Source organism: Dendropsophus ebraccatus, chromosome 6 (assembly GCF_027789765.1).
Source record: "Dendropsophus ebraccatus isolate aDenEbr1 chromosome 6, aDenEbr1.pat, whole genome shotgun sequence".
NCBI classification, from domain to species: Eukaryota; Metazoa; Chordata; class Amphibia; order Anura; family Hylidae; genus Dendropsophus; species Dendropsophus ebraccatus.
In genome coordinates this window covers 20,776,675-20,798,876 of record NC_091459.1, presented here as the reverse complement: position 1 = coordinate 20,798,876, position 22,202 = coordinate 20,776,675, and the positions used below count along the sequence as shown (strand labels likewise).

Here is a 22,202-nt window from a genome sequence, read left to right as displayed (position 1 = left end):
TACAGACTGCAAAGGCAGTCTGTATCTTCATGAATAGATAACAGGGACACAAAATAAGGATCATGGGAACCTTTCCCACCGCTCTGCATGATCGGAGTTCCCTGTATCGTGCCGACTCTTTTGAAAAGAGCTGGCGCAAGACTGGGAAGGAAAGGCGAATAAATTAAAAACTGGGCCACAAAATTAAATATATTTATAAATGTTAATAATAGAGAGATTTAAATTTAATGGAATAATAATAAAAAAAAAAACGGCCGTGATTGGTTCTCTTTAACATTCAAAACAAAGACCTGGAGATCACATTGGAACCAACATTTAATGAAGCAGCATGGTTCTGAAGATCACATTGGAACCAACATTTTATGAAGCAGCATGGTTCTTGGTACCACTACGACTTTGATCTGGTCATCGGCTGGGTGTGAGTGGTCAGACTCTGATAAGGGACATTGGTGGTATAGCCCATTCATGAGCCACCAATGAGAGAAACCCTTTAATTAAGCCGTTAGGAACCTATATACATTGAGGCTATGTTCTAACATTGCAATTTATTTACATAATTAGAGCCTGCTTTACGGGGCTCTGCTATTTTGTCTAAATTGACTATCTGGGCTTTTCCATGTGACTAGAACTCCAGGCTTAATCAAATTGTTTAGGACAAGAAAAACACCTAAAATGAAGCCTGGTAACACTAATCACATGAAGTCCAGACAGTCTATTTAGTAAAAAATGCAGAACCCATAAAATCAGCTGGGCTATAATTTGTAATCAATGAAATGTGGGAACCAGGGCCGGTGTCAGCACAGGGCTTACCCAGGCCACTGCCAGGGCCAAGAGAGGGAGAGGGACCCAGTGTTCTAATGTTTAACTTGCTGGGTGAGGAGCTGAACATTAGAAGACAGAAGGGACGGACCTGCACAGACTGAGAGAGAAGGGTGAAGGACCTGATCACATGACCTGCAGGTCCTCAACCTTACGGTGTGGAGAGCAGCCGGACAGAGAGAAAGAGGGAGAAAACTGAGCTGTAAGTGCTGTGTGTCAGTGTCTTAGTGTTTCAGTGTCAGTCTGTCGATCAGAGTCTGTGTCAGCCAGTGTCTGTGTCAGTTGGTGTCTGTATCAGTCAGTGTCTCTGTCAGTCCGTGTCTGTCAGTAATTCAGCGGCAGTGTCTGCATCAGTCAGTAAGTGTCAGTCAGTGTTAGTTGGTCAGTGTCAGTCAGTGTCTGTGTCAGTTAGTGTCTTTGTCAGTCAGAGTCTTTGTCAGTCCATGTGAATAATGTGTGTTTGTGTATGTTCGTGATGTCTCATGTGATTGTGCATAATGTGTTGATGATGGGTGCATAGTGGATGGATGAGGGGCCCGCTGAGGCTCTGTTGCCCGAGGGCCCGCAAAAACCTGGAGCTGGCCCAAGTGGAAACATAGCCTGAGGCTGCTTCTACTGGTGGCAGCAAGAGCTTGTTCCTGCCACATGCATTAGCTGCAGCCGGCACCTGGAGTTGCTGCTTCAGGCACGGGGGAATCCAGATGCTTGCTTCAATGACTCTTCAATGGATCTCAAAGACTATTGGCTAGCTGTAAGCCCCTAGCACTCGAGATTCCACAATAACTGAAAGTCGCACTTACTCCAGCAACTCCAGGTGCTTCAACGAGCAAACAAGCCACTTATTGGCTGAGCGGTCTGTTTGCTCAGACAGGCCGCTCCGAAGCTGCTGCTGCGCGCAGGACCAGGAGAAGGAGGGCAGGAGAAGACCTGCAGCCTGGATAGGTAAAGTATGATGTTTAAACAGGGGCTGCAAGGACATCGGTAACAATTCGGTTACGATCTAGGAGATCGGCGCTAGTTTACATTGTTGATCGGGCCCCCATCGGCCCGTGAAATTGGACCCTTAGTTTGGTAAGGAAATGTTCAAATGCTAATACATAAAAGTAACAAGTCCATTCCAATTAGTAGTAGCAAATCTTATGCTGCGTTTACACAAAGCGCTAATTCGCCCAATCAATTGTTTAACAATTTTGAAGCAACGATTTGATTTTTATAACGTACAGCATTTAGAGGAATAAATCGTTAGAAAATTCGTAAGAAAAATTGTTATTGTGATCGTTTTTAAAATTGCTTAACCCCTTAAGCACAGAGCCTGAAATGGCCTTTAGGATCGGGTCAATTGTCACTTTTGCGTTTTAGTTTTTTCCTCCTCACCTTGTAAGACCCATAATGCTTTCAATTTTCCACCTACAGGGCCAGGTGAAGGCTTGTTTTTTTTCAGGAGTAGGTGTACTTTGTAATGGCATCTTTCAATCTGCCATAAAATGAATGACGGAACCCCCAAAATATCATTTATAGGGTGAATTTGGGTCAAAGAATGCGATTCAGCAAATTTTGGGGGGGTTCCATGTTTATGTAATGCACTTTACGGTAAAACTGTCATTTCTGAGCACGGCGATATGCAGGTTTACTAGGTTTTCTAACGTTTTACTATTTTTATTAGTACCTAAGGTGACATTTTTTGCATCATGATCTCTAGTTTTTATTAGTAACATTTTTTTCTAGATCAAACGTATTGATCGCTTTTTATTAATTTTTTTATACATAAAAGGTCATTAAAAAAACCAATCTCTGCGTTTTTTTACCGATTTTTGTTCAGGCCGTTCACCGTGCGGGAAAGGTATTGTTTTATTACTTTACTTTATTACTTTTTACGTGAAGGGGGGGTGATTTACACTTTTATCGGGGGATGGGCTTTGGGGCACTTTGTAAAACTTTTACTTATTAATTTATTTTCACTTTTATAGTTCCCTTAGGGCAGTGATTTTCAACCTTTTTTGAGCCGCGGCACACTTTTTATACTTAAAAAATCCCGGGGCACACCACCAAAATGACACTAAAACAGTACATATTATACACATAGTTAATAATATAGATTCTAAATGTATTTATACTCACTCAGTGTAAAACCTGGGCCTGTTTTCTTCTCCCCCCTGTGCTTCTCTCCACCATACTTCTCTCCTGTGCTTCTCTCCACCATACTTCTCCCCCCCTGCTTCTCTCCTGTGCTTCTCTCCCCCATGCTTCTCTCCTGTGCTTCTCTCCACCATACTTCTCCCCCTGCTTCTCTCCTGTGCTTCTCTCCACCATACTTCTCCCCCTGCTTCTCTCCACCATACTTCTCCCCCTGCTTCTCTCCACCATACTTCTCCCCCCTGCTTCTCTCCCCCATGCTTCTCTCCTGTGCTTCTCTCCACCATACTTCTCCCCCCTGCTCTCTCCTGTGCTTCTCTCCCCCATGCTTCTCTCCACCATACTTCTCCCCCTGCTTCTCTCCTGTGCTTCTCTCCCCCATTCTTCTCTCCTGTGCTTCTCTCCACCATACTTCTCCCCCCTGCTTCTCTCCTGTGCTTCTCTCCCCCATGTTTCTCTCCTGTGCTTTTCTCCACCATACTTCTCCCCCCTGCTTCTCTCCACCATACTTCTCCCCCCTGCTTCTCTCCTGTGCTTCTCTCCACCATACTTCTCCCCCCTGCTTCTCTCCACCATACTCCTCTCCCCCATGCTTCTCTCCTGTGCTTCTCTCCACCATACTTCTCTCCACCAAACTTCTCTCCCCCCTGCTTTTCTTCGTTGTTTCTCTCCCCCATCCCCAGGTTTCTCTCCCCCCCTTCCTCCTCACCTCCTCCGAGATGGTCGCCGCTGCCGTAGCACACACGTTGATTGGATGTGTGCATCACGGCCCGCCGCAGCGCACCACGCAACCGCCCACATTATAATCTGCCACCGATCGCTGGGCATTGCCAGGGAACAAAACACAGGGGCACCATAGTTTGGGGAACTTTACCCGCGGCACACCCGACCATGTGTCGCGGCACACTAGTGTGCCACGGCACACTGGTTGAAAATCACTGCCTTAGGGAACTATCACTTACATATATTGGATTACATACACTGATCTCTGCTATGCCATAGCATTGTAGGGATCAGTGTTATCTGTGATCTTCTGATTCAGCCTGCCTGCGGCAGGCTGAATCAGAACACTGAACAGAAGACTGCACGAAGAAGAGAAGACCTCCGGCAGTCAGGAAATGCGATCGGTACCCCCGCAGACACGCTCGGTGCTCCAGTCGCCTATACTTAAATGCTGCGTCGTTTAAGGGTTTAATGGCAGGCAGCCGCACGATCGTGGCGGCCCGCTATTGAGGGTGAGGGCCTGGCTGCAGATAGCAGCCGGTCCTCACCCGGTATGGGGCGGGCTCAGCTCGTGAGCCCGCTCCATAGACCGGGACCGCTCCAGGGCGTACATTTACGTCCTCCTGCGTTAAGTCCCAGGCAGTGAGGGCGTAAATGTATGCCTGCGGTCGTTAAGGGGTTAAGCCCATCTCACACATAGGGTGAATCTTTGAAAGACTGTTTACACAAAGCGATCTGCAAATTTTTAGCGAACAACAAACGACAATTTGAGAACATGTTAAAAAATCAAAATAAATAATTTCTCCATTGTCACTTGATCGTTTGCTGTGTTTGGGCAGGTTCACACTACGGAATTTTCGCGGACAATGTCCGCGTAATTCTGTCAGCTGTCCGTCTGCACATCTGAGCGCCTTTCCGCCGGCCCCATAGACACCACTCTATGGGCCGGCGTATTCCGCTATACGCTGAAAGAATTGTCATGTCACTTCTTTTAGCGGATCGCGGAATACGCCGGCCCATAGAATGGTGTCTATGGAGCCGGCGGAAAAACGTGTGCCCGTGCGGGCGAACAGCTGACGGAATTCCGCGGACATTGTCCGCGAGAATTCCGTAGTGTGAACCTGCCCTTTACACGGAACTATAATCACTCAAATGCGATGGTTATTGCGAAAATTCGATCGATAATCGTTCCGTGTAAACGCAGCATTGGAAACTTCTATGACAAAGTAATCTGTACGAATGAAAAGCCTATTAAGAAAAAAACAACTTTCTCCAGTTAACAGCTGTTCCTATTAGTAAGTAGAAAACAACAACAATGGGGTCAGGTCGAAAGCGTAACACAGCTGTACTTGCCAGAGATTGATTTTCAATAATAAGCATTCGCTCAACAGTCGTAAGAAATACCAAAGTGTATAATTGTGGACTCTGCAATTTTATTTGATTACTTGATATGGAAAAGCAAGAGTGTACTTTTATTCCTTTTCACGCTATTTTTCCACTTGACTGTCTGGTCCTTTCTAAGTATAGCTCCGTGATTGCAAACAGCTATGGAGCATCCGCTCTGGAAATAAACTAATAGACACATTCAGATGGCTCAGCTGTTTCTATAAGGAGTCCGTACGATTGGCTAATGTTTTGTCGCTAGTTTTGCCAACTGTTTCTGAGTGGTTCGCTCTGCACTTGGCCTTTTGTGATTATACATAACCAAGTGCACATTGTTCCCAATAGTCTTTACTGAAGTCTGGAGAGCAAGTATGGGGTGTCTTCAACACTATGCTAGACGTATAAATAAGATTTTGTATAGGCCGGAATGTGGCCGGCCAATCGCATTTCAGCGTAAGCGTTCTCATTTCATTGCTCTATAAAAGGGGAGATTTATCAAACATGGTGTAAAGTGAAACTGGCTCAGTTGCCCCTAGCAACCAATCAGATTCCACCTTTCATTTTCCAAAGAGTCTCTGAGGAATGAAAGGTGGAATCTGATTGGTTGCTAGGGGCAACTGAGACAGTTTCACTTTACACCATGTTTGATAAATCTCCCCCCGTGTTCGATAAATCTCTCCCTATGTGTTTATACACCTAAATTGGCCATCTCCTGTTATTGACCCTTTATGAAATGTATCTCTCATAGTTAAAATTTGGCCAAACTACCTCTTTTTGGTTATTCCCATCTCCTTAAAGGATTAAAGGGGTTGTCCAGCAAAAAATCTTTCTTTTTTAAATCAACTGGTTTCAGAAAGTTATATAGATTTGTAATTTACTTCTACTTAAAAATCTCAAGTCTTCCCATACTCATCAGCAGCTGTATGTCCTGCAGGAAGTGGTGTTTTCTGACACAGTGCTCTCTGCTACCACCTCTGTCCGAGACAGGAACTGTCCAGAGCAGTAGAAAATCCCCTCCTGCTCTGGACAGTTACTGTCTCAGACAGGGGTGGCAGCAGAGAGCACTGTGTCAGAGTGAAACGAGTACACCACTTCCTGCAGCACATATAGCAGCTGATAAGTTTAGGAAGACTTGAGATTTTTTAGGAAGAAGTAAATTACAAATCTATATAATTTTCTGAAACCTGTCGGAAGAAAAATATTTTCTCTGGAGTACCCCTTTAATTATTGTTATATACAGTAACTATAAGGCCATGTTCACATAAGAGACCGGCTGTTCCGGGTCACGGAGTGGCCGGTCTCTGCAAAGATCATCAAGGCCGGTAATGCAGTACCGGCCAGATGATCTTTCCCGCAGCAGAGTTCTGATGCGGGTGCATCTGATGCGGGCGCATCTGTGCTCACCCGCATCAGAACTCCCCACAGATCACTATGAAGCGTGTGGCTGGAGCCGCTCGCTCCATAGTGCCCACTGACATGGTTTCCTACGGCCACTATTCACTGAACTGCGGCTGCAGAAAACTGACACGTCAGTTGTTTGCGACGCCGCTAGGGGTCCCAGCTGGAGCGTATACCATGTGTATACACTCCGGCCGGAATCCCATAGACACTCGGCCAACAAATTTTTTTAGCATATATATATATGTTGCAATCGGCAACAACGGCCGTATAAATACGAAAAAATATTTTGTGTGAACATAGCCTAAAAATTTATATTTATGCAAAATATTTATAACTAAATAATTGTATTTATAACTTAAAATATTTTAATACATTTAAATATTTACAACTAATATTTTAACTATGTTCTATGTTTTATATATGTTCTAACAGAATTAAACTCCCCAGGCAGTGATATATATTACGGCCGCACGGCTTGTTACAATGTACATGTTTTATTGAGCTGTTTCTATGCTTTACATAGAGAGATGAAGCTATAAATCTTATTTTGAGGCCATTTCAATCCTTTTGCTTTGCTTTCTTTGCCGTTACCATTTGCAAGATATTACAAGAAAACCATATCAATAATTACTCTCATATCTATCCTATTTATTTTCCCTTGCTGTTATTATTGCAATAACTACAAAAACTGATGACCTGTTCATTCCTCCAGAATAAATAACTGCTTATCTCCATTCTTATAGAAATCAATGTTGCTCTGTTTTCATAGGAACTTGTTTAACCTTTCACTGGGCGCAACGTCTCTATAGATTGAATATTGATTGTACTTACCGTCCCCCACCATAAAGCATCTGCATAAGTTTGAAATTGTGTATTAGCTTCTTTCTCCACCAGGTACACAAGGAACGATGAAAAGATGAGCACTAAAAATCCTATATACCAAGCTGTGATCAGTTCCTGCATGGTAAACAGAATGTTTAAGAACAGTGTCAACAGTGTGTTACATATGACTATTTCCACTGGACAAATGTTATGTTCAAGACTACTGTATGTTGACATAATGCACTTTTTATTAAAGGAGAAGTTCGACGAAAATTTTTATTAAAGTATTGTATTGCCCTCCAAAAGTTATACAAGTCACCAATATACACTTATTACAAGAAATGCTTATAAAGTGCTTTTTTTCCCTGCACTTACTACTGCATCAAGGCTTCACTTCCTGGATAACATGGTGATGTAATTTCCTGGATAACATGGTGATGTAATTTCTTGGATAACATGGTGATGTCACTTCCTGGATTAAATGGTGATGTCACGACCCGACTCCAAGAGCTGTGCGGGCTGTGGCTGCTGGAGAGGATGATGGTAGGGGGACACTGAGGGACACAGGGCACTGGAGGGACACTGAGCATCCCTCTGCCATCATCCTCTCCAGCAGCCACAGCCCGCACAGCTCTGGGAGTCGGGTCATGACATCATCATTTTATCCAGGAAGTGACATCACCAGGTTATCCAGAAAGTGACATCACCATTTTATCCAGGAAGTGACATCACTATTTTTATCCAGGAAGTGACATCACCATGTTTATCCAGGAAGTGGCATCACCATGTTATCCAGGAAGTGAAGCCTTGATGCAGTAGTAAGTGCAGGGAAAAAAGCACTTTAGAAGCATTTTCCGTAATAAGTGTATATTGGGGATTTGTATAACTTTTGGGGAGCAATACAATACTTTAATAAAAAATTTCACTGGACTTCTCCTTTAAAAGAACATCTGTTGTTTTCAATTTACACAATTGCCATTCTTTTCATAATGCAATGATTTCTATTGAAGTCTATGCAAACAATGGCCATTGTTTCACCCGTTGGTTGCTACGGCCATCGAAATAATGTTCATGTCAATTATTTCCGGCCATTGTCTATAGACTTCAAAGCAATTTTCACTGAAAACAGTGGCCATTGTTTATACATTGTGTGAACATAGCCTTATTATGTACATTTTCACTTTAAAAACTAAAGACAAAATCTTCCGGTTATTATGTTATTACATGTTTATTTCTATCTGCAACAACACATATAAAATATTTTACATCTGATATTTTCTAGAAGGAAGAACATGATCTCTACTGTAAAGACAGTGCTCCAAACAGCCTTACCAGACTGTGAAGTGAACGACTAAGTGCATAGGAATAGTGCCGAGGATGAAGGTAAGAGACAGACCTTCATCCTTGGCGTCTCCTGCACAATAGTGACATATCAGCAGGTTAGATTAGGCTAACCTGCTCATGGTTCCCCTTTAACTTCCATTGTAAATGTCTTCAAGCATGACTAGCACAGACACAGTTCTATGTACAAATTATAACTATGTATCTGTATGAACAGCGACAGACTTGTCAGATTTGCAGTCCACTGAAATCCGCTGTTGTTGTATGTACATGGAACCTACGGAGCTTTTCATACAACTGTACTTGGCAAATATACAAAACTTATAGCATTAGAGAGAGATGTTAGTTTAATCTCCACAGTCACCATATTTAGTTTCTCAATATTTAACACCTCTAAATCCAATATTCATTGCTTCAGATCTCATACTGTACAAGAGATCAAAAATCGAGAGTGAAGAGAATACAAAAGTATACGAAAACAAGGATAACAATATAATAGAGAAACTTCTATCTGTCATATTCAGGGTTGTGTCATATAGATATAAATATTCATTCTCCGGATTCTATTCATAATAATAATAATAATAACAACAACAACAACCCCTATTTATTTACGGTAACTTGTTCTTATTCATGTAAATCTCTGCTTACTCTGGGCTAAGTAATGTGGGTGGTCCTTCCCTGTGATTGACATCTCTCTATATGCACACTTAATAGTTAACACAACATCAATTTCCATGTTATTTTGAAACACGCATTACAGCTTTCTGATTTTCGGTTTGTACTTTACCTTGCTATGTGCATAAACAACAGAACCTAGTAGTTTCCAAGTCCCCCCTCTCCGATCCATTCGCACCATACGTAGAATCTGTAGAAATCGAAGACTTCGGAGTGCTGATGTAGCAAAAATATTTCCCTGAGATCCAGCAGACACAACTGCCACCGAAGCAATAAGAACTATGATATCTAGAAAATAATCCATCCAACACAATAATAGTTAGTTGAAATGAAGATATAAGGGGTTTCATACAGTATAAATATAAGATGGATCTGTGGACTGGAGATCGAAATCGAAACAAAACTGCATGACTTTTATTACAAAGAGTTGTGGTTCCTTTTTCCTCCATAGAGACCCAGTCACCGGAACAATTTTTTTTTTTTGGAAATAACATGCTCTTACCTTCTCCGCTCCACCACTGGAGGCTGCATACCGCCACTTTGGTCCCCGCCACTTCCTGGTCTGAGCGGGGACGGGGTCATGACATGGGAGGTCCACTCAGCCAGTTAGTGGCCGAGGAAGTACCCCACTACAGACGCTGACTGGCTGAGTGCACCTGATGCGTCACAACCTGGATCCCCAGGAAGCGGGCAGCGACCAGAGTGGCGGTGCGCAGCCACCATCACTGGAGCGGAGGAGGTAAGAGCATGTTATTTCTTTTATCCTCCCCCTCCCCAGCACTTGGTAAAAAAATGGGTCTGGCTAGACTTCTCCTTTAAAGTGTCAGCATGTCAGCAGCTTTTTTGAAGTAAAGGCAAAGTACAATAGGGATTCTTACTCTGAGTCCAGAGATATAATTGATATTTCAATCCGACTCTCCAGCGCTGAGATATAAACTTTAGAAATTGTATACAAATTTCCCTAGGCTGATAAGGCCTAGCAACATTTAGCCTCTGTCTCTCCAATTCTCCTTATGCCTGCATGTACATTCCCACTCTGTGAGCTTTGCTGAGCTTTTGCAGCCCATTGGAACGCCCCATGGGCTTTATGTCCCATTTTAGATAAAATATATCTCATCCTATATCTTGGCACTGACTTAAGTGAGAGATATATCTACTAATTCAGGGTAAGAAGCCCTATTATATACTGTCTTTACTTTAGTCGACAAAATGCTCTGCTTTCAAGACGACCCTTGGCCTCTATTAAAATAATAATAATAAAAAACTACTGTCATAGTTTATGTGGAACTGGAACTCCATGGTTTGAGGTCTTTTATTTTATTTTTTATTTCTCTTTCTTCACATTTATTATATACAGTATCAGAGTGCAGATAGTTTCCAAAGCTAAGGTCCAAACCATATCCATCCATATCCAATCCATGTGTAAATCTTTTAAAGAGACTACAGAGGATGTGTGAGCTGACAGTGTTAGGGCTTATTTCCACGGAACCGACGGACAGGGAAGTCCTGTAGTGGACTCTTTTAGAGATGATCAAACATCCAGAAATGTTAGGTTTGATCGAACTCAAACCTTCTCGAACCTTCAGCATTTGACTCCTGCTGCCTTCCCGTTCCGTGGGGAAGGTGGAGACGGCCCGAGTACCGCCTGGAAAACAGGGATACAGCCTAGGTAATAGGCTGTATCCCTGTTTTCCAGGCGGTACTCAGGCAGTCTCCACCTTCCTCACAGAATGGTGAAGGTTCGAGTTCGATTGAACCTTACATTTCCTGATGTTCAATCATCTCCAGACTCTTTCCCCGCGTATCAATATAAAACCAGAAGCACTGTAATGACACAGCCACGTGGCTCTGTCATTATAGTGCTCTGATGATTCAAACACTTTCACCGCTCCCAGCTTCATATTAATACATGATGCCAAGCAGGGAAAGAGTCCACTACAGGACTGCCCCGTCCGTAGGTTCCGTGTTTCACAGAACATGGAAATAAGCCCTAATGCAGCCAGACTTTGTAGGGACACACCCTCACTGACAAGTGGAATGATAACTCCAAAATTATTTCATGTGGAATTCAAGTATTTACCAAAACTGACAGGTCAGGATTGCTGACTGATACTAAATGGAAAGTCAAGTAATGACTATTGTCTCTTAGGCTATGCTCACACCGCATTTTTTCAGCTACGTTTCAAAATACGTCATGACTAGAGATGAGTGAACCTGGAGCATGCTCGAGTCGATCCGAACACAAACTTTTGGCATTTGATTAGCGGTGGCTGCTGAAGTTGGATAAAGCCCTAAGGCTATGTGGAAAACATGGATATAGTCATTGGCTGTATCCATGTTTCCCAGACAACCTTAGAGCTTTATCCAAGTTCAACAGCCCCCACTAATCAAATGCCGAATGATCGGGTTTGGATCGACTCGAACCCAAACCCGGTTTGCTCATCTCTAGTCATGACGCAATGCAATGACGGCTGTTGGTAAATTATTCTAGTTTGGGTTTACTGATTGCCCTTTGGGTGTGTCTTTAAAAGAAAAATAGAAAAATAGAAAATTTAATAGTGAAAATGATGAAAGGAGCGATATAAATAACTGTGTGTGAAAAACTAAAAAATAATGTCTGCTGTTTGCAATAGACGTCTGAAAATAATTGACATTATTCAGGTCTGGAGAACGGGCGGGCCAGTTCATAGCATCAATGCCTTCATGTTGCAGGAACCGCTGACACACTCCAGACACACAAGGTCTAGCATTGTCCTGCATTAGGAGGAACCCAGGGCCAACCGCACCAGCATATGGTCTCACGAATGGGTTTCATCTCTGTACCTAATGGCAGTCAGGCTACCTCTTGTGAGCACATGGAGGTGTGTGTGCGGCCCTCCAAAGAAATGCTACACCATTACTGACCCACTGCCAAACCTGTCATGCTGAAGGATGTTGCAGGAAGCAGATCACTCTCCACAGCGTCTCCAGACTCTGTCACGTCTGTCACATGTGCTTAGTGTGAACTGGTTTTCATCTGTGAAGAGCACAGGGGGCCAGTGGTGAATTTACCAATCCTGGTGTTCTCTGGCAAATGCTAAGCATCCTGCACAGTGTTGGGTTATGAGCACAACCCCCATTTGTGGACGTCGGGCCCTCATACTATCCTTATGGAGTTGGTTTCTAACCGTTCTTTCTCCTTGCACAAAGGTGGAGGTAGCGGTCCTGCTGCTGGGTTGTTGCCCTCCTACAGCCTCCTCCACATCTCCTGGTGTACTGGCCTGTCTTCTGGTAGCACCTCCAGGCTCTAGACACTAAGCTGACAGACACAGCAAACCTTCTCACCACAGCTCGCATTAATGTGCCATCCTGGATGAGCTGCACTACCTGATCCACTTGTATGGGTTGTAGAGTCCATCTTATGCTACCACGAGTGTGGAAGCACCACCAACATTCAAAAGTGACTAAAACATCAGCCAGGAAGCAAAGGTACTGAGAAGTGGTCTGTGGTCCCCACCTGCAGAACCACTCCTTTATTTAGAGTGTGTCTTGCTAATTGCATGTGAAATTGTTAATTGGAAAGTTTGATTTCACAGAAGTTTTATTTTCTTGGAGTTAGGGTGGGTTCACACTACGGAATTCTCGCGGATAAACTCCGCGGCATTCCGTCGTGTGTCCGCGCGCAAGGCCGCTCCCCTTTCCGATGGCTCCATACACACCATTCTATGGGCCGGCGTATTCCGCTATCCGCCGAAAGAAGTGACATGTCACTTCTTTCGGCTAATAGCGGAATACGCCGGCCCATAGAATAGTGTCTATGGAGCCGGTGGAAAGGCGCGCGGACAGCCGGCGGAATTCCGCGGAGTTTATCCGCGAGAATTCCGTAGTGTGAACCCACCCTAATATTGTGTTGTTTAAGTGTTCCCTTTATTTTTTTGAGCAGTGTATATTGTGTGCATTGGACGTCGGTAGAAGAAACAGACGCCTTTTTTCTTTTTTTAACCTTGTGTGAACATAGCCTAACTGTGATCAAGAATACGTATGCAGAAATAACCGGACAAAATATATTTGTGACAACAGTGTGAGATATTTCACATTTTTGACATCTGATCACATTGTTTGGCATTGTATTAATGTTGGACGCAGGTTCACAATCTTCACTGATATTTAGCTGAGCTCCCCTCCAGCTCTCTTTTAATAAGCTCCCTCCAGGATGCAACAGGCAGCGATTCTCTACATTGCTATGGGCAGCATTTTTTTTTATCAACGACTTGAAATGTACAGCAAGCAAGGGAAGAAATGTACTGATTTCCCTGTAACATGGTGCATGGATTAACTGATTCTTCTCTTTACTACTTTATCTTTATCAGTTGCTATTAGGATAAATAAAGACCTATTGGGCGCTTATATATCTATCATACATATCCATCAAACCCACAGCTAGCAGCTCTCCTGTATCCTTGAAGAATGCTTACCTATTACACAAAATGGTTTCCGGGCATATCTTAACCTTCCCTGCCATCCTCGATAGCGACAGCAGCACCCAGCAGACCATATACGAATAATATACTCCAAACCGAACACAACAATCATCACAAATTCCTAAAATTGGGAAAAAAATGAAGTAGAGTTAAGTGAAGTTTTTACTCTTAACACAAGCAAAGTCTTGACAAACAGTATTAGGTTATGTTTACACAACATATTTTTTACATAAATCTTGCAAATCTTGCAATCACTACCGTGATTTATACAAAACATACAGTCTATCTGAATGAATGAAATCCAGGCCGGTGCGTATTTACATCGTAGATGCTCCAGCCGGGATTCCACCCATTCATTGAATAGCGGCCGCACAGAACGTGTCAGTTCACATAATGGAGTTCGCGGCTCTGGCCGCATGCTCCATTGTGTGCATCGGTGAATTGGAATGCAGGCGCAATTCAACAGAAATGAAGATCATCCGTCTGGTACTGCAGTACGGGCCGTGATGTTCTTCAGTAACACCGGCCGTTCTGTGTCTCGGATGGGTCACAGAATGGCCGGTGTTTAACAATGTGTGAACGTGGCCCTAATTTACAAAGTTTTGAGGCCTTAAATTCATATAGAACATTCGCGTTAAAATGAAGGCATTATATCTGTGTGGTTTCGGTGCTGTGTGAGAAGAGAGCTGACCATACAATGTGAGCACCCCCAGGATTCTCTGCTACTGAGAATCCTGTACACATGCGCAGTGAAGGGAGACACCTAGTGGCCATATGCATAATGCGGATTCCTTGATCCCTGTCCACTGGCGCAAGAAATTACATTGGGCATGTGAGCATCAGAACTGGACCAAAGGAAGAAGCGAATTAGCCATAACAGCCTTCTCTGGCAGACAGTGCCATAGTCTCTGTCTAAAGTTATGTTTACAAACCATTTTGAAAATTTCAGCCATTTTTAGCTTTTTTTTTTAGTACATCCCAAAATATGTACCAATTTACGGCCATGTTTTGGGGTGTGCTTTTTAACTGTAAAAAGGCAATTTTGGCTCATTTTGAGGCCCAAGACAATGTGGTAAAGAATCCCCTCCTTGTGTGTTGGTGTAGAAATCTTCTTTCCTCTACATATATAGGGGGAGATTTATCAAACATGGTGTAAAGTGAAACTGGCTCAGTTGCCCCTAGCAACCAATCAGATTCCACCTTTCATTTTCCAAAGAGTCTGTGAGGAATGAAAGGTGGAATCTGATTGGTTGCTAGGGGCAACTGAGCCAGTTTCACTTTACACCATGTTTGATAAATCTCCCCCATAGTCTTGTGCATATAGAGATCATGGGAGAGAACTTTGTATTGCCTCTTGATATATTTAGTCAGCTGTTTTTCTAAGCAATATACTGTATTTCTCGCATTCCATGTATTACTGTGGTTTAATGCTATGCGTCTTTCCTGTGCACTGGTGCCTATAACTGTACACAATATTCCATGTTCCAAGCCTTTTCCCTGTCAGTTTTACACAATCTTGTCATGGATTTTACCGTCCTATGTGGTAAACATTACACTTATCAGTGTTGCCTCTTGTTATGGCAAGCCTCTAAGCTATCCCGATCCATTTACAACAGATTACTATTTTCTAATGTTAAATTCTGTACATAGTTTAGTCTCTATTCTACTGTACAATCCCTCTGTACAAGGTCATTAACTTATATATTACAAAGAATTGAAAACCAGGAACTCCAACCCCCGGTCACCTGTCCTTACACTATGGGTGACACTTATATAATTATTTAAAGGGGTTGTTTAATCAGCTGGTGCCAGAAAGTGACTGAGATTTGTAATTTATTTCTAAGAAAAAATCTCAAGTATTCCAGTACTTATGATTTGCTGTATGTACTGCAGGAAGTGGTATTTTCTTTCCGGTCTGACACAGTGCTCTCCTCTGCCACCTCTGCCACGGATTTTGCATCGCTTTTTCAAAGTGTGCACATACCCATATGTAGAAAGTATACTCAATCAGCTGAGCATACATGTTTATTTCAATCAGGAGATTAAAATGACCTGCCACCAAATACTTCTGGCAGCTGCTTTTTATAAAAAAACAAAAAAACAAGAAGGACTGAGTATGTTGAAACCCAACACAGTCCCAATGTGGGAAGCATTAGTGCTGATACTAGGTCCCGAAAAAACAGGTTGTTTCAATAAGCATAGTCAGGAAGCCAGGTCAACAATGAGAGAAGCAGTCAAGCCCAGGATCAGGGCAGGTAGCTTCAGATGCAGGCCAGAAGCCAGCAGCAAAAGGCCAGGAGACCACCGAGGAACGTGATGGAGGAGTGTGGAGCAGTGCGGTGAGGCGGTGAGCAGTGCAGGCAGGAGCGGGACCAGGATGGCTGGTGACAGGTATAGGGACACTGCTATGGTGCCATTCGGCGTTACAAATTTGAGGTTTAGCTTTTTTGACATAAATAATATACCAGTGTAAGTCCTCATTCACACGTTCAGTAATTTTTCTGGGTCGCAAAACCTCCCACTATATTTTTTCTCCATGACCCGTGGAAAATCATCCATATTTGCATCCATAATTGCATCCGTTTTCTTTTCCATAAAATGTGAATAGTACTGGTTTGCATAGATTTGATCTGTGTTTTTTAGGGATGTCACAGATATGACATCCATGATGTCCGTAAAATATATGGATGATCCCGTAGACTTCTATCATTAATCCGTACCACAATCACAATCCGCACTAGAACATGTCCGTATTACGGATCAAAATTAGCACGGACTGAATAAATCACCCAATATAAATCAACATGCTCTATGTTGAACCGTGATTAAGGATCCGCAATTATGCCCAACTTTACGTGAGGTGTAAATAAGGCCTAAGGTGGATTTCACACGTTCCCTAGTGCTCTCCGCAGTTGTTGACCTGCAATCGCAGACAGGCTATGGACCCATCAGTTTGAATGGTCCCGTTCACATATCCGTACGTCTTAGGGGGCTATGATCAATGTCGCAAAAAAAAACCCCAAAAGAAACACAGGTCCTAGTACGGACCCACAATTGAAGCACAGATCAATAGTCTTCTATGAAAAGGTCCGTGCATTGCAGCCAACTATGGATGCACTCCCGTAGTTCTGTCTGTAGCCATGGGTCCGCAGCTACACACAGCACTACAAAGGTGTGACTGTAGCCTAAATGCTGGCCATACATGCATAGTCATTGTGAAATTCCGAGTCTATTTTTAAGAATTGGCAATACTGGTAATTAGTGGAATATATAACAGAAGTTCATCTTAATAACTCCATTAAGGTAATTATACACAATTTGCAGAATAATGGAAACAATTGAGATAATGGAAAGGGAAAATATGACCATTGAATGGGGCTTCATTTTGCTCTCTTTTTCTGCAGATGTGCGTAATTTGTCCACACAAAAATCGATATTTGCTATATGGGCTACCAAACACAGTCGGCATAATAAAGAGAAGCACAATCATGTTAGATCCCCGAGTGAAGTGTGAGACAGCTGACACACTCCGACTCTGAACTGTTCATTATTAATGCTTGAAAGACCAACACGAATACATAGCAATGTGCTTCTTAGTCTCCTTGCTAGTGGTGGAGAAAGATGCATTGTGGAAATGGCTTTGTGATGCAATGTATTGATTAAAATAGTAAATCTATTTGTACGAATATTGTGGGTAGTTTAAGTATCTCAGAACTTCATAATTTCCTAATACTTTGACACAATGGCCCAGATTTATCATAGCGTGCAAAATGCTCGCAGTTTACACCAGTTTATACCAGTGTTGTCAGGATATATGGCACCAGTAAGACAAAGGAAAGGTGCAGCCCTAACACTGGCACCCGTCCCACTGTCCCTACATATTTTCTCACAACAGCCCTAAACCGCAGCGGACAACTGGTCGACAGTCCCTATCCTGTATAGTGTGAACACATAACAAAGACAAGACAGACACACCCCAATAAATCCAAGTCAGGGGTCCAAGTCACTAACAATAGGGCGGCGCTGTAAAGAAACATGATCCGAGAGAATATTCAAAGTCCAGAAAGCCGAAAGTCAAAATACCAAATATACCAAAATACAGGGAACGCTAGGTCAAGACACACTAGTAAACCAGGCGAGGAACAAGGGAAATGGGAGGATACTTATGGGGCCTGAAGTCCAAGCCTTAGGCGTGATTGGGGCTGAGACTACAGCCCCAGGGCAAATACACACTTTTGACTGGCGATGCCTGTAGTCAGTCAGTAATAATTACACCTAATGCTGATTGGTGGCATCACCAGGGACAGCGTTGGCAATGTCAGAGAGCCGGCTATGCGCACCGGCAGTGCGGGGAGCTGAGCACGTGGCCCGGCTCCTGACAAGTGAATACTGTACACCCTTTGATAAATCTCGCCCAATAAGTAGAACTTCCAGAGAATTGTAGAAACTGTGTATAGAGATTCTTATTTTAAAGCTACATTAAAGGAGAAGTCCAGCGATTTTTAAACTTTGTCAGCCAGCAGGGGTGGGGGTGGGGTGCATAATAAACAATCAATACTTACCTCTCCCTGTGTCTGGAAAGCGCCCAGTCACAGGCTCTGGGACCTTTCCCCTGAGTTCTGATGCCCACCCGGCTCATGGATTGCCATTGTCACTGACTGGCTGAGCGTTCAGTCCATCAACCGGGTCTTGACGTTGAAGGAGATCCTGGAGCCTGGCAGGGGTGCCGGAGCGGCAAGCCAGTGCTGCAAAGGCACGGGGAGAGGAAAGTAGTGATTATTTATTATGTTCTCTGCCCCTGCCAGCTGACAAATTTTAAAATTGTTGCACGGATGTCCAGGGGACAATGACTGCTCACATTCGTAGAGCTCGAACTCTTTTATCTTTTCTTCTATTTATTTATGTATTCAAGGAGTTCAGGAAACACAGGTCCATAAAATTAGTGCTCCTTTGGAATGCTGCAAGACTTTTTTTTTGTTTGTTTCATTTTAACCAAGATCAAGTTCTGGATCCCTGGCATCACCACCTATTTCTCCTTTAAGTGGATCATTGTTGCCATTAACATAATGCCATTACATCAATTTACAATGTCTCTTTGTCACAGAAAATAGTCCCTAAAGGTTCCGGTGGGTTAGAAAATGATATTTCATGGTGTTTTTAATTCTTTTATCTGCCTTTAATTTTTATTATTCTTTATTTATATTTATCCTTTTTATTATTAGTTTACCAATGAGACGTTCACTCTTTACAACTAGCCCCTTCATAGGAGGTTAAACAATTCTGTCAGTGATACAAAGATATGATAACGTTGCTGGAAAGTGTAAAAATCAAGTAGATAAAATTTTCATCACTAATGTGTAAAACAGTGCAACAGACCAGCAGTCAACACAATCGTTTGTTTTTCTTTAATTAAAAAGCGTGTAATAGATTTTCTCATATAATAATTATAAATCCCACATTGCCATTCAGGGCTCATATATGTGTCTGCCGTGTATAGATATTTTTAATAGGTCTGCTGTACTGTGGATAAATAAAATGTACAAAGTCATTCTTCCATGGTTTGGCACTGACTTAAAAAGTTTTACTGCAAAATCTCAAAGAAGGACATTGTTCCAAATAACCTTAACAAGACAGTAAAACATCTCTAGAAGTCCATCAATTTGAGAAGAACATCCATTTATCAAGACCTCATCTGACATTCCACCATATATTATATACATTTATTGATTATATTCTATAAGAAGACCAAGGGAGGAGCGAGGATGGTACACATTGGTGCTGTGCTGAATCAGCTCAGCATCGCTGTGTCTCCCACTGAGGTTACACATGTCTCCAGGGACAATCCAAGCCCTGGAGATGTATGTAAGCTCAGAGGGAAAAAGTAGAAGGGGAATATGTTATACTTACTGCTCCCTGAGGTCCTGACCACCAAAACTGCTGTCTCAGCCAGGCCATTGCTCTGATAGCTGAGAGCAGTGGTCGAGAGCCTAGGAAACATACTGAAAACTATACAGGATTTAAAGATACTCTTATCACAGTGCTTTACTAGTGTAAAATTAGGTCTCTATGAGAGTATAGGGGGTAAAAGGGTTATCTATGTTATGAAAAACATAGCTGCTTACTTGCTTAAACAGTGACACTCTAGTACTTAGTTGGTATGTGGTATTGTAGCTCGACTCGATTAACCCCCTTGATGACCCATAACGTACCCTTACGTGATGGTGCTGCCATACTGTGACCCTGCCCTGAATTGTGCCACTCCCAGACTGCAGCTATTAGCCAGCCCGAGCTGATCACTGTGCCCAGCTACTTAACCATTTAAATGCTGCTGTCAATACTTATGGCGGCATTTAAATCGCTTGAAAAAGTCATCACCTAGGGTCTAGTGGCAGAATTGCCCCTTCGCTGAGGGGCAATCATTGCTTCTGGCAGGGCCAGAGGTCAGCGCCACAATGACGCTGACCCTGTCTCTGCATTTGATTACTATAGGCTCCAGCAGCTTATAGTAATCGAGCACTGATCTCATCGATCAATGCTGATCTAAATGAGAGATTAGTGCAGTTATCATAGAAGGTCCCCAGGAGGACTTCAAGTTACAGTTAAAAAGATCATCCAGGCCAGTACTGCAGTACTTTAGCGTCGCTGAGTTCTGACGCGGATGCATCAGTGCGCTCCCACATCAGAACTCCCCACTGCACACAATGGAGCGTGCGGATGGAGCCGCACGCTCCATTGTGTGAACTGACAGGGTTTTCTGCAGCCGCTATTCAATGAATAGTGGCCGCAGAAAACTGACATGTCAGTTTCTCGCGGCGCCACTAGAGATCCCGGACGGAGTGTATACCCTGTGTATAGACTCCGGTCAGGATTCCTCAAAAGGCAGCACTACATAAGTGCCGTAGAAATCATGGCCGTTGTTATAACGGCCGTGATTACTACGGAACTTGTGTAGTTTGAACATAGCCATAGACTGTATGAAAGATAATTAGTTACAGTGGGAAACTTCAGTTTTCGACATTTTCCTTTGAACTGATAAAGCTTTAGTAAACAGACATGTTTTGACGAAAAGTAACAGGCTGACAATGCTTTGTTGCTATCGATGTAAACAGAAGGTCATGCTTTGAAATATTTAACTAAAATTGTTCCTATTAAGTTTCTAATAGTTGCAGAGGTGACTTCGACAATGACTTGTTCACGATTTTCTTCCTTGCGTATTGTAATGATAATTGTAATTAAGTGTAAAACATCACAAAGCGTAGCTGACCTTTCTAAATGACATTCTCATATTCTCCTATTTGATGGAAATATTAGCTTTAATAATCATATGAAAGAGGTGGTAGGCTGGATTTCAAATTAGACAAAACTTTTCATCTTACAGTATGTGGACATAGTAACCCTAGAGAGATGCTGCCCTTTCCCCCTACACCACACCACAGAGCTGTTTGACCGTAATAAAGGCCAAAAATAGTCTACTATAGGTACTGTAAAGCTATGTTCACACAATGTTTTTTCCTCTCCTTTAAAATGACCTCCATCATTTCACTGTTTGGCCGACCATCAGTGCAATGACGGCTGTTGGCACATTATTCTAGGTCAGGTGTACTGATCGCCCCCCTACAACGTGATCGCAGTGGAGCGATCCCCACATCTTAACTGGGCCGGGGTCTGCGCCGTAATAGTGATGATCTCGACTTGGCATTCTACTGCTCTCGGCTGCAGCAGCCGAGAGCAATAGAACACTGATCTAATGGATCTATGCAGCATATCTATACTGCATAGATCTCAATGAGACATCAGAGCAGTTATACTAGAAATCCCCCAGGTGGAATAACCCTAACCCTAGGGGGCATAATCCTAACCCCAGGGGGAATAACTCTAAACCCAGGGGGAATAACTCTAACCCTTCTAGTATGTGTATAAAAAAATCCCCCCCCCTTTTCCCCATTTTATAAATAAAAATAAATAAACATATTTGGTATCCCCGCGTGCGTAATCGCCCAAACTATTAATTTATTTAATTTCTGATCTCGCACAGTAAATGGTGTAAGTGCCCAAAAATTCCAAAGTGCTAAATTGCGCATTTTTGGTTGCATCAAATTCTGAAAAATTGTAATAAAGAGCAAGCAAAAAGTCGCATATACGCAAACATAGTATTGATAGAAAGCACTGATCATGGCACAAAAAATGACACCTCACACAGCCCCATAAGGGGTTAAAGGCTATTATACTTGTATTAGCATAATACAGATATTTAAAAAAAACAAAGTATATCATTGTACAATGACTATAGACTTACTTTAGCTATGTCTCAATATTATTTGAGTTTATACAGGGCTGTAATCACACTATGGTCTTTTACAATTACTTAAGCAATTACTTACATTTCGACTTGTTCTATTGACAAAATGAGCTGAACATTTCATTTTACATGATAACCCCTGC

The 22,202-nt window shown here is 42.7% G+C and overlaps 1 protein-coding gene across 6 annotated transcripts in view; it reads right to left on the bottom strand.

The window, feature by feature from the left end:
- Nucleotides 1-22,202, bottom strand: part of KCNQ5 (potassium voltage-gated channel subfamily Q member 5) — a 436,454-nt gene that overhangs the window by 88,284 nt on the left and 325,968 nt on the right. For all 6 annotated transcript variants that reach the window (XM_069974630.1, XM_069974632.1, XM_069974631.1 and 3 more), the window contains exons 3-5: nucleotides 13,755-13,881; nucleotides 9,413-9,588; nucleotides 7,291-7,416 (exon numbers count right to left, since the gene is read on the bottom strand). In XM_069974630.1, the coding sequence (XP_069830731.1) occupies nucleotides 7,291-7,416; nucleotides 9,413-9,588; nucleotides 13,755-13,881 (429 nt within the window). The remainder of the gene's footprint in view (nucleotides 1-7,290; nucleotides 7,417-9,412; nucleotides 9,589-13,754; nucleotides 13,882-22,202) is intronic.